The following is a 12500-nucleotide window of genomic DNA, read 5'->3' on the forward strand; positions in this document are numbered from 1 at the left end:
AAAACCTTAAAGCGTTACAGCTGCTACGATGTACATCTTCAAACCAATGAATCAGAATGAACATATTCAAACCAACCAATCAGAATGCACCACAGGTAGCACCCAAATTTAAAAATGAAAAGTTAAGGGGGAAAAAAAACCCACACATATAAAACAAAATGATGGAGACAAAGAGGAAGACCTTTAGGAGCTGCAATTTCTACACATTAGAGTGTCTGTGATGACGTGCAGCAGCTACTTCATGCATTCATGGTACAATCTGGGAACAAGATTTCATTCACACAGTGTGAGAAGGATCTACTGCAGCATTAAGTTGGCTCAGTTTTAGTGAAGTCAGATCTGGAGTTTGACAATAACGTTGTGAACTTTTAGGACTTCTCGTCGAGGTTTGCATCGACGATTAAATCTTGATCACAGAAATAGAAAATTGACAAACATAAATGCAACTCAGAGCTTTCAAGCAAACTTTGAATTTGCTTTTAAGTTAATTGATTGTTGTGCAATAAATAGTTTTAATGGGTTTCTGCATGAATACGTCCATTTTTACACTGTGACAGTTGTCCGGTTTCACCTTGATTGAGTAATTTGTTGTAAAAATCACAGTGTGTTTCATTGGTTTTGGTGAATTTCTGGAAAAAAGGACCTAAATTGGGCAGAAAATCTTGAGTATCTGAAAAAATCTTTGATCAGACAAAGCAAGCAATCTGATGACTTTACCTTTTTAATTTGTTATATTTTTTTACATTTTGACATCTTAAAAATCGTATCGAGAAGTAATCTGTGGGTTAATTCAGAATAAGAGATGCAGTGTGACAATTGATGAATCCCATTAAAACACCTTTATTCATATGTTTTAATGGTTTTTAGGGTAAAAATGCAAGTTTCCACCTGCTAGGTTCATTCAGACGCTTTAGTTTCACTGCAGAACGGTCTGTGATTTCCACACAGTTATACTCTGATTTAACAGAACAAAACATTTCATTATGACTGAGGACTGAGAGACAGGAAGTGCACAAACACACGCACACAAACACACATAAACCTCCCAACTCGCTGCCACACACACACAAAAAGCATCAATACAACCCGTCCACACACAGAATAAAATAAATAAATATACAATCAAAATTGCAATTACCTGCAGAATTTGTGAAGGGTAAACAAATCTGTGAACACCCCCCCCCCCCACACACACACACACCACCACCACCCACTCACTCACTCCCTTTTCTCTCTTGCTATGCACACACACACACACGCGCACACACACAGACGCAGAGCGCGGCGTTAGCGTTCTAGTTAGCATGCTGAAATGAATACAGTTAGATCCAAAGCAATTTCCTTTTATTTATCTTAGCAGCCCCGCATAAATAAAGGCAAGGGCATCCAGGCAATTAGCATAATTACTATGAGGCGGTCAGACCCTCTGTGATTTCATAAAGAGACACACACACAGGCCACTGCCACAGGGCGTGCGTTTGTATATGTGTGTGTGTGTGTGTGTGTGTGTGTGTGTGTGTGTGTGTGTGTGTGTGTGTGTGTGTGTGTGTGTGTGTGTGTGTGTGTGTGTGTGTGTGTGTGTGTGTGTGTGTGTGAGAGAGAGAGAAAGAGGAGAAGAGATAGAGACAATGACTCGCTGAGTGTGTGTGTTTGGGTGCTGTTTTCTTAATTTGTGTGTGTGTGTGTGTGTGTGTGTGTGTGTGTGTGTGTGTGTGTGTGTGTGTGTGTGTGTGTGTGTGTGTGTGTGTGTGTGTGTGTGTGTGTGTGTGTGTGTGTGTGTGTGTGTGTGTGTGTGTGTGTGTTGGTATGTGACTTTAGCTGTAATGTCCATTTGTTCCACCTCGTGTGTGTGTGTGTGTGTGTGTGTGTGTGTGTGTGTGTGTGTGTGTGTGTGTGTGTGTGTGTGTGTGTGTGTGTGTGTGTGTGTGTGTGTGTGTGTGTGTGTGTGTGTGTGTGTATTTTCTGCATGTTTGGTTGTATTGTTACTTTATTTTCTGCAGGTGTGTGTATGTGTGTGTGTCTAAACCCGTCCTTGGTCTGTCTGCACTGCGCACACACGCACACACTCACACACTCACACACACACGGTGATACAGGAAAAGATCTGGGCACATATACACATAAAACAATAAAAAAAAAAGTAAACAGGCAACAACACACACACACACACCAATCTAAAGTCCCACTGTGTCCGTATGTGTTATTAATATGCAAATACGAGTGAAAAACAACAAAGGGCAGGAAAACCAATATCCCTCCACCCTTTCTCAGGTCATCTACTGGTTTCATTGCTTCTCCGGGTTCCACTGTTTCCACTTGTTTTAACGGTGCCAGTGTTTCCATCTGGTTTCAGTTACAACTTGACCGTTTCATGTTTTTACTCGGGATGCTACGAGCTGCAGTTTGGTGGTAAATATTCGAGAGAGTGGTTGTGTGGTGGTGTTTGATTTTATTTAGGCTAAGGTTGATCTCAAGTCTGTCTGCCATTTAGCTTTGGTTCAAGTGTAATTAAATGTAGATTAGACTTGGGGCCAGAGTCAGATTGACCTCTCATCACACTTTTCCAGCAATGTTCCATATTTCTTCGTGTTATAAAAGACATCTATGCAGACAGGCGGCTTCGGTCCAGCTTGAGTTCAGCTTGCGTCAGGTTTGGTTCCATCTTTCAAGTCCGTTAGGTCCCGTTTTTTGTTTTGTTTGTGACATATAAAGACTGTAAATCTGAGCAGACATTTGCAGCTAGCTTGAGTTTGGTTCTGATGGAATCTGGGATGGAATTAAATCCTCAGATGAAGCTCAAGCAAGGCAACATAGCTCAGGTTTGGCTTCAGGTGAAGCTCTGACGGAGTTTTTGATCAAATAGGTTTAGAATTCTCTGAGTGCATCTCCGTACATCTGAGTGGAGATCGTGCCACTTAGCAGTTTAAACTCAGATGTGTTTAGTACATATTATTAATGTTAAATACCGGAAAGGAAATCACCAGTTTGTTCTCAGTTTAGTTTTGTGATGCAGTGTGAGTTTGTTAGATTGTTTGTTAGTGAGGTGATTCTTCAACCTTTATTTAGTGTTTTTTCTTCTATTAGAAAACTCTCCACAGCTCACTTTTTGTTTATTCAAGAACCAATGTTCAGATCTGGTATTTTCCATTTATTCCAAACTAAAACTTCCCCGTGAACGTGACGCTCGTTTCGCTTCGCTCACAACCAATTAAATATTAGTTTTGGAAATGGAAACTGCAGGTTTTTTCCTTTAGTGAGGCTGTTCCTCCTGCAGTGAAATGTCAGTTACTGAGGCTTTCCGAGTGTTACTGCGCATCTCACAACCTTTCGCTGACCTTTCTAGACCTTGCCGACCTTGTACATAATTCCCGGTGTAAACCAGAAGAAGCTGGGGAAAAAAAAAAAAAAAAAAACATGCAGCGGAGAAACAATGTTTGGTGTGAGCTCTGCTTGGAGTCGCTGCTCTAATAATCGGAGGCCTGTTTAACCTCCAGGAGGCAACCTGGGACTTAACAAAGCAGTCTGCAAGGTTATGTTTGTTTACAGCACATCTATGTCTGCGTGTGTGAGAGTGTTTACATCAGCGTCATATCAGCATAATTTACACACACATGCACACACACACACACACACACACGCACGCACACACTCACTTCCACCTTTCAACTTGCTTTCCAATTCTAATTAATCCGTTTTTAATCCCTCTGAAACGGGCAGATTTGCTTCCCTTCACCTGGAGCTGCTTGTTGCTAAACCTGGACCTCAATCAGACAAGATGATAAAACAGTAGAAAGGAAAACACCGGTTGCGATTATCTCCACATCTCAGCCTTTACCAATGGTGTGCTGTGGAAGTGACCCGTGGCCACACCGAGGCAGAGAGGCGGTCTCACAAACCGCGGCAGCCTCCAACAGGGAAGAGCATCAACAAATAGCAGCTTAACAAAGGGTTTAAAGACATAGTGATTATTTTCTCTGAATCATACAAGCTCTGTGCCTCAATGTTGTAAGTAGGCAACATTTTATAATCACTGTAGTTGTCTTTTCCATGTTTCTGTGGTTTATACCATAGTATCTAATCGCACAGCACCACACGCTTTTAATATGCAGGACTCAAGTGTGTCGGAATGCATCTAGCTTCAGACACAGTGTGTGCTGTTACCCCCTGAAAATACCATTGACTGTATATAAAAGTTGGCGTAGCTTCCGGGTCTGAAAAATGACACCGATACGGAAGTGCTTTAAGCTGCAATACCACAATCTGCATGGACATTATAGCAGTGGCAAGCAAAACTTTCTATGCTAAGCTAGTTAGCATTAATGATATGTTAATGATAAATGTCTTCTGAGGATAATTGACTGATCAGAGGACAAAGACATTTAATGTGAAGGGAGGGCAACAATGTGGGTCAGACCCTGACCACACACACATCCACACACACACAGATACAGTCTTGTATGCATATAACGAACAAATGCCAAACAACACACACACACACACACACACACACACACACACACACACACACACACACACACACACACACACACACACACACACACACACACACACACACACACACACACACGTTCAGAAAGAGTCGGGATGTGTGTTAATGGGGAACCCAGCATGGCTGGACATTGATGAGGCTCATTGACGATTAACATCTCATTAGCATCTCATCAGCTGAGAGGGCAAACTAAACGGACACAGGTGGGAGGAGGGGTGGGGGGGGTCATGACCAAACAGTACATGTTACAAGAAAAGAGAGATATAAGAAAATGAAATGCCAAACATAAAAATCAAAGGTGGCATGTTATTGGCATGGCCATAATCAGGAACAGTATTGCTAAAGATCTGCATGAGAGCTTAATATTAAATATATTCAAGCCAATGAGAGAAGGAAAAATACAATGAAATTTAATAATTATCAATTAAGACAATTGCATGTAAAAATGATTTTTTTTTTTTTCTCTTCCTCCCATTTCTTTCTCAGACATAATATTAATAACAGAGCCAGCTTATATTCACAATGTCAGGACACACACACACACACACATACCGACTGTCTATTAGCAACAACAGTAGGGAACCACATGTAATTAACCTGCATGACCTCAGGAGTATTAATGCCTGTGTGTGTGTGTGTGTGTGTGTGTGTGTGTGTGTGTGTGTGTGTGTGTGTGTGTGTGTGTGTGTGTGTGTGTGTGTGTGTGTGTGTGTGTGTGTGTGTGTGTGTCTGCGTGTTGTGCATTATGCTGAAGGAGTCGAGTGTTCTGCCATGATCTTCACATAACGACAACATTAGACACACTCAGACTTGCCTGTGTTTCACATAAATGCAACATTAGACACACTCAGATGTCTTTGTGACGGTGTGATGGTGATGTGTGTGTGTGTGTGTGTGTGTGTGTGTGTGTGTGTGTGTGTGTGTGTGTGTGTGTGTGTGTGTGTGTGTGTGTGTGTGTGTGTGTGTGTGTGTGTGTGTGTGTGTGTGTGTGTGTGTGTGTGTGCGTGCATGCAGACAAATTTACCTCTCCCTGTATCTGTACAGTAAAACAGGGTTGTAACAACATTTAACGAGGATTTGCATGCATCTGTGGAATCATACAGTTATTAAAATACAATTCTCCACTACACAAAATATCTCTTGTTCAGGGGGTGAAATTGTCCGCCTGACTTCTTGTACTACAATTAACAAGCATCTTGTATTCAAGAAGGTTCTGCTCACTGTGAATGCCAGTTGTTCATATAAACACATATATAACTACAATTAGACAAAAAGCCACAACAAAACAGCTTAAACCAAAGACAAAATTCAAGCAGGCCCCAGCCAACGTTTTAAAAAGGGTACGCCGGTGTGAAGCAGCTGCCACTTCAACTGCTGAAGAAATATAGAAATGAAAAATCCATGACAGAAACTGGACATAAATGTTTTGTCGAGTAAAAAGAAAAGAAAAATTGTCTTAAAGTAACACATCATCTGTCATAATTGTTATTTGTATGTCAACATCTTTTTTCTATGATCTTAATGAGTCTTCCAATAAAACCTATAATAGAAATCTGAGTCTCGGTGTGTAGTGGTGAGCTCCACAACAAGACCTCTTCATACTGAAATCATACTTTTCACAGACCTTTTTCTTCAGGAGGATCAGCAGTTGTACTTTATAACTTGTTCTTTTCCTCTAACAAACCTCGTGAACAAGCTTTCACTTTTTTATCTTTTAAAGTACAGTTTCCGAAGTGAATTTAACCTCCACCTCTTTCTTCTCTGTGTTTCAGTCTCTGGACGGCTTTGTATTTGCACTAAATAAGGAGGGACGCTTCCTCTACATCTCTGAGACCGTCTCCATCTACCTGGGACTCTCACAGGTAAGTCCTACACCTCCAACTCTGTCTGAGCTCTTTTCAAATTCTCCCATCTGTCCGTCTTCCTCTTTCCTTTCTTTCGTTTCTCTCCGTGTCTATTTCGTCTCTCCTCCGCCATCCCTCTCTCTCCTATCATTACCAAAGACAATTCCCAACAAATTAAGGCTCATTTAAAATCTCATCAGCTCGTCGGACGGTTGTTGATTTGTGCAGCGAGCGACAACGCATATTTTATTGCTCTGTGTGTGTGTGTGTGTGTGTGTGTGTGTGTGTGTGTGTGTGTGTGTGTGTGTGTGTGTGTGTGTGTGTGTGTGTGTGTGTGTGTGTGTGTGTGTGTGTGTGTGTGTGTGTCACTTCATTGTACTTTGTCAGTTTGGTGACGAGCTCTGCGTCTCAATCGGTTCACTCTCCACCAGTTCCTATTAATGGAGACAGGCGTCCATCCTGAAGGTCGACACATCGACCTTGGAGGCGCTAATAAGTCAGTATTGACAAGCTCCGTGTGTGTGTGTGTGTGTGTGTGTGTGTGTGTGTGTGTGTGTGTGTGTGTGTGTGTGTGTGTGTGTGTGTGTGTGTGTGTGTGTGTGTGTGTGTGTGATGCTGAATTAAAAGGGATTCAAACCGCCACATTTCCCTGTTTGCTTTGGAGCTTCTGTTAGCTTGTGTGTGCAAAATGCCAATATTTATTCATGAAAACAGGAAATACAGAATTAAAGGAGCAACATGTGCTATAAAATAACATTGGACATATTTGCATTACGTGGCTGAGAAGGAGAAAACATAATTATAATAATAAGAAACACGTCTGATGTTGTCTTTGGGTTGTTTACGTTAGGTTGTTTTTTTTTCAGATATGTGAAATGTATCCGTCAACAGTCCGACAGTCACGATTTTTTTGTTTGAGCTCGTTTTGTTTAAAAAGAGAAAGCTGCCGTTAATCAGCTGATACTCCCATTTCGGAGATTCCAACTGTGCCTGAACGCACCACTGCGCAACAGCGAAGGCATCAGCGTGCCAAACACTTCATCTGCAGCACAACAGGTAGAAATCAGGAAGTGCATCCTTCTCACTTCACTTCGAACCGCGCCGTTTGTTCATCACGGCCTCTCCTGCCAGTGTGTGTTGGACCGACGTGTAAAAGTGGATGGCGACCGACGGGGCCAATCACCAACGTGGAGCTACGTTCAGTCGGCATTATGGGATGCAGCTGTTGGGTCCTCAGCCAAAGCCACGAGGACGTAATTGTGGAAATTGCGGTGATGAGCATGAGCGTGTGAAGAGTGGCCGTCGACACCTGTTTGTCTGAACCGGCACCTTTCTCTAACCTGATCCAACACGTTCACACCTGATTTTTTTATATATATATATTCATCTGGTGATGCGGACTTAAAAGGTCACGTGACATGATGTATGCGACTGTAGCAACCGATCAGAGGTCAGCAACTTACTTTACATGTTTACATGTTGGGATATAAGGCGAAAGTCTCTCGGCAAGTCCCTCAGCGAACAACCGAGAAAGTTTCAAACAATCCATGGTAATATTTCTCTGTGTCTTATGATACGAGTTGAGGAGATCAGTAGGCCTTATTTTCTTCTCATGTTTTTCTTTTTAATTGAATTATTCTTTGTTTTTTTTTAAAGCTCAAGAAAAAAAGTCTAAAATCTAAACTAGAAAAAAATAATAGTTCCTTTATTGTGAGCTTGCTGGGCCTTTAGGTTTCTGTCATGAAGACAATTTAAAGGGAAAGCAAACAGGACAGTGATTTTGATTCTGTAGCCGATTTCCCGAGATTGGCGCGAAACTTTGTTTTCAGGGCCGTGGCGAAATCACAAATGTTCACGTGCCACTGGTTACAAAAAGGCGTGTAACTCAGGTGCTGATGTGGATCAATTGACGTAACTTTGAATACTTACTCGTGAAGGCTATGGCTTCCTCCCGCTCTGTGCACATCACTGCGCTGCCCTCCATTTTCGCACAACTAGAATAATCTCACCTCATACATTCATCGGTTCATGGGGTTTGTGGTATTGTCTGTTGCCAGATGTGCAGTGGTTACTGAGTGTGTCAGTGGTGTGTCTTGTGTATTTATACACAATCAGAAGGTGTGTGCGTCTTATTGATTGTTGCAAGCAAAAAAAAAAAAAAAGCATGTGAATTGTTGGAAACGTGAGCAGAGCAAATCACAGCCAATTCAGTCTGTGGTGCTAGTTGGAGAAGGTGTCTTTTTGGAATGAATGGTGAATATAAGTCGGTAAACAAAATTCTGTTTCGATATATCTCAAAGTTTTGCGCACAGAACTTTGTGTGACCGACTCAGACGAACATGTAAAGTGCTGATGAAGCTTCTTATCATCGTCGTGTTTAATAATGAACGCATGTTGCTTCTCTGACTTCGGTATTTGCTTTGGATAATGTTTTGATGTTTTAATAACTGCGAGATGAGCTTAACGTAGTTTTTTTCTCTCTCAAATGGACTTCGTATTTAGGGTCTGCGCCACGACGCACAGTAGCTTACTCTCTCTCTCGCTCCTTGAACTCCTTGTCTCTGTAAATTAGATGTAGGGAGCTCTCAGATATAGGAACGAGAAAAAAAAAAAAAAAAAAAAAGGCCAATCAGTTTACCAAATTAAAGAGGAAGGTACATCACTCTCTCTCTTTCTGTCACTGTGTTTTCTCTGTCTCTCTCGACCCCTCCCCACCTCCCCCCACCTCCCTCTGCATTAATTCCCCCCACCAAGATTGATTGATGATTTCTATCAAATAATTGATTAATTGTCAAATCAGGTCCCTTGAGCTTTTCCGCCAGCTCCGCCGAGCTGGTTATCTTGTTCTCTCAGCTTTTATCAGCTGCTGAAGAAGTGGCACGCTGATTTAAAAAAAAAAAAAAAAAAAAAAAGTGAAAGACAGAGAGAGAGAGAGAGAGAGAGAGATCAAGCTTGTCTTTGCCATGTTCGAGTCTCACCCTGTAATCCTACATGTGTACACAGAGTTCGTCAACCTCCATCCCCTTAATTGCTCTTCCTTCCTCCTCTTCTTTCCTTTAATCACTGCCCTTCCCTCTTCTTCGTTTTTTTTTTTTCTTCTTTAAAGGAAGGAAAATATATCGCTAATTATTTTTCAACTTTAATTAGATCGCGGCTTGCAGGAAAAATGTCTGGCTGATGGGGGAGGTGAGGGTGAGGGGGGGGATTTTTTTTTTTTTTTTTTCTTTTAAGCCTTTTGACAAATTGACGAGGTTATGAATTTTCCCGCTTGGTGGCCGGCGCTGAAACAATCTTCAGGCAGATTTATGTGTAAAGAGGATTTGCCGGTTTAACTCGTTTCTTTGCCGTCTCGTCAGGGAGACGGCGGACGTGGCCGGCCAATCAAACAGGCCGTTAATAGAGTCATTAACAAAGAGTTGAGCTGTAATTAAACGCGGCTTCCGTGTAAATTTAACATCCTCTTTCTCTCTCTCTCTCTCTCTCTCTCTCTCTCTCTCTCTCTCTCTCTCTCTCAACCCGTACTTTTCTTTTAAAAAAAAAAGAAAGAAAAAAAACTTTCCCTCATTTTTGAATTTGAATTCTTGGGAAGTAAAAAGTTGTCGAGCTGCAGTTTGTTGTGGTTGTTTGTTACCGTGGCCGAGACCTTGTCAGTTGAAATACAAAAGCATCACAAGGGATCTCACAAAGTGAAGGCAATTTTGTTCATAAAACCCAAATTCACAATTTAAAAAAAATCCCCAGAGGGCTTTAAAATCGATTGAGTTTACTGAGCTTCTGTCTGTAAACCATCAGTTCAGGGTTGATGAGTCACACCAGGCATGTTGTGATGTCACCTTATAAGTCCCCTTGTCCAATAACAATAAAGGTATGGTCATGATGTCAAAGTGGGGATTTTATATGCGAGTTGAACTTGTGTCTATTTTCTAATTTCTGTGGAGTGTGTCTACAGTAATATTGGGTAAATTGAACCCTAGTTGTGGATCCAATCATGATCGAAGGAGGACGTCAGGTGACCTTACAGAACCACGAAGTCGGTGGTGGGAGGAGGTCAGGGTGGATGGATGGATCCACAAGAGAATGGACTTTCAAACCAACCGTTGTTGCTTCTATGAACCGGAATCTTTAAACTATGATGACAAAGACCCTCTAACATAAACAAACTACTTATTTCCACCCAGACCACGATCTTTCCTTCGATTAAACAACTTCTAATCAAACCTTTTCAACAGCATTGTCACATCATAAAAAGGTTAGTTAGATAGTTTTGTGCAGTTCTTGTAGTCTCATCTGGTATGCTTCTGTGTGTTGCAGTAAAAGGAATATTAGAGGAAGGATGTTGGTCAGGTTTTCCTGGAAGCCCCTTGAAGCAGTAAACTCCCAGATCTCTGTGTCACCTTTATGAACCTTTTAGACCACCTTTTGTTTGAAACAGATGAGTTGCGTGTTGGTGGGAGCGGCGATGACAACGAAGAATTCCTCGTCACTCATTGGCTGGAGGTTGCAGTTCTTCTTGAAAGTACTTTTGATAGTCTACATCAATGGAGATCAACAGCATGTCAGCGTTTTCTTTTCTTTAACGTTTCTGGTGGTTTGTGGGATTGAAAGTGTGCGATTGCCTGCTGTTTACTCAGCACTGGAATAAAAGGTGGAGGCAGGTGTCCTCGTGACTCCGACTGTTAGTTTCATGGTGAAATGCGTCCTCTTGAACCTTTAAACTTCACAGGCTTGTGACATCCCTGAATGTCTCAATCAGACAGGCTTTATATTGTTATTTCACTTCAATTTCGCTTTATTGGCATGATGTTTGGATCAAACGTCTTGCCAAAGCATAAATTCTTACATAAGTAGTAGAATATAAATGATAAAATGATCAAGTAATAAAAGAAGGAAAAAAGGAAAGAGATGCAATAAAATATTGCAAGTCTGAAACATTTCTTATTTTGTGACATGCACTAATGTTGTAGGGTTTGAATGAGTCTGACTTCTGGGAGGGCAGCAAAGTCTGGGATTATCTGTGTGAATTTTATGAAGAAGTCTTCTCTAATTTGTTTGTATTTTGAGCAGTTTGTCAGAAAATGAATTTCAGTCTCAACACAGTGAACACAAATTATGTTTCTTCTGTCTAGCCATTGTCTTTTATGGCAATTATTTCTTCGTCACATTACTGAGAGGTTGCACCGTTTGTTTTCTGAGTGGTAGATAGATATTCTCGGATTTGCATCCAAAAGGTCAAAGAGGTTACCTTTTTTTTTTTTTTTTTTTTTTTTGAGACCAGTGTGTCACCTTTTTTGTTTTGTTAATTTTTCACGGGCACATTCGAAACACACACGACACAGGTGGATGGAAACATCCCGCGTGCGTCTCTCCTGTCGTTGTCTGTCGAGGCCGACAGCAGGAGAATCTGTCTCTCTGCAACACCCTGTTGATCCAACAACACAGCGCGACGTGTGCGCACTCATGTACGTATAAATGTTTTTTGGTGTGTTTTTAGCATGTGTGCGCGCGTGCTTACGAACGCGGCCGACGCTTGCAGCTGCCCTCTTAGTGATCTAATTGAGACGTGTGTGTGTGCGTGTGTGTGCAGCAGATGGCTGTGTGTCCTCTGCCTGATGGTCCAGAGGAAAATAATAACTGCGTCGTCTCGGCCAGACCCAAATTAGTCTGCTGGATTCTCGCCCGTTACGCCCAAATATGGTCACCAGCCAGCTTCTCTTCATGCCAGGCCGACATATGTAGCGGCATGGGAGGGCGCGCACACACACACACACACACACACACACACACACACACACACACACACACACACACACACACACACACACACACACACACACACACACACACAGAGCCTGCATGCAGGACATACAGGTAATATGGAAAACTTGTCTTTAAAGTGCCATCGGCTCTGAGAATAAAAGTTTAAAGAAACTAAAGTCTTCTTGTTTTTATTGTTTCACCTGGAACAAAGTCATTGAAAATGTTCTGATGACAATAATCACTAAATCCCTGTCTAACATTGGATAAACCCAAATAAATGCTAATTAAATAGTCAGTTTATCTAATGTTGCCTTCTTGTCCCGATTTTAGAAACAAACTTTTGCACCAGAATATTGCTGGATTGTGGATTGCATCATTTTATTGTGTTC

General features: G+C 41.6%; 1 protein-coding gene across 1 annotated transcript in view; it reads left to right on the forward strand.

Annotated features, from left to right (window-relative positions):
- The window catches only part of LOC138630879 (neuronal PAS domain-containing protein 3), a gene marked incomplete at its 5' end in the record, with an annotated part of 199183 nt that overhangs the window by 100760 nt on the left and 85923 nt on the right, over positions 1-12500 (forward strand). Inside the window, one exon of the mRNA XM_069715504.1 lies at positions 6283-6372. Coding sequence (XP_069571605.1) covers positions 6283-6372 — 90 coding nt within the window. The remainder of the gene's footprint in view (positions 1-6282; positions 6373-12500) is intronic.

The sequence above is a fragment of the Brachyistius frenatus genome, unplaced genomic scaffold (assembly GCF_029030835.1).
Source record: "Brachyistius frenatus isolate BFR_SWC_R1_liver_20210118 unplaced genomic scaffold, ASM2903083v1 Contig_143, whole genome shotgun sequence".
NCBI lineage: Eukaryota > Metazoa > Chordata > Actinopteri > Embiotocidae > Brachyistius > Brachyistius frenatus.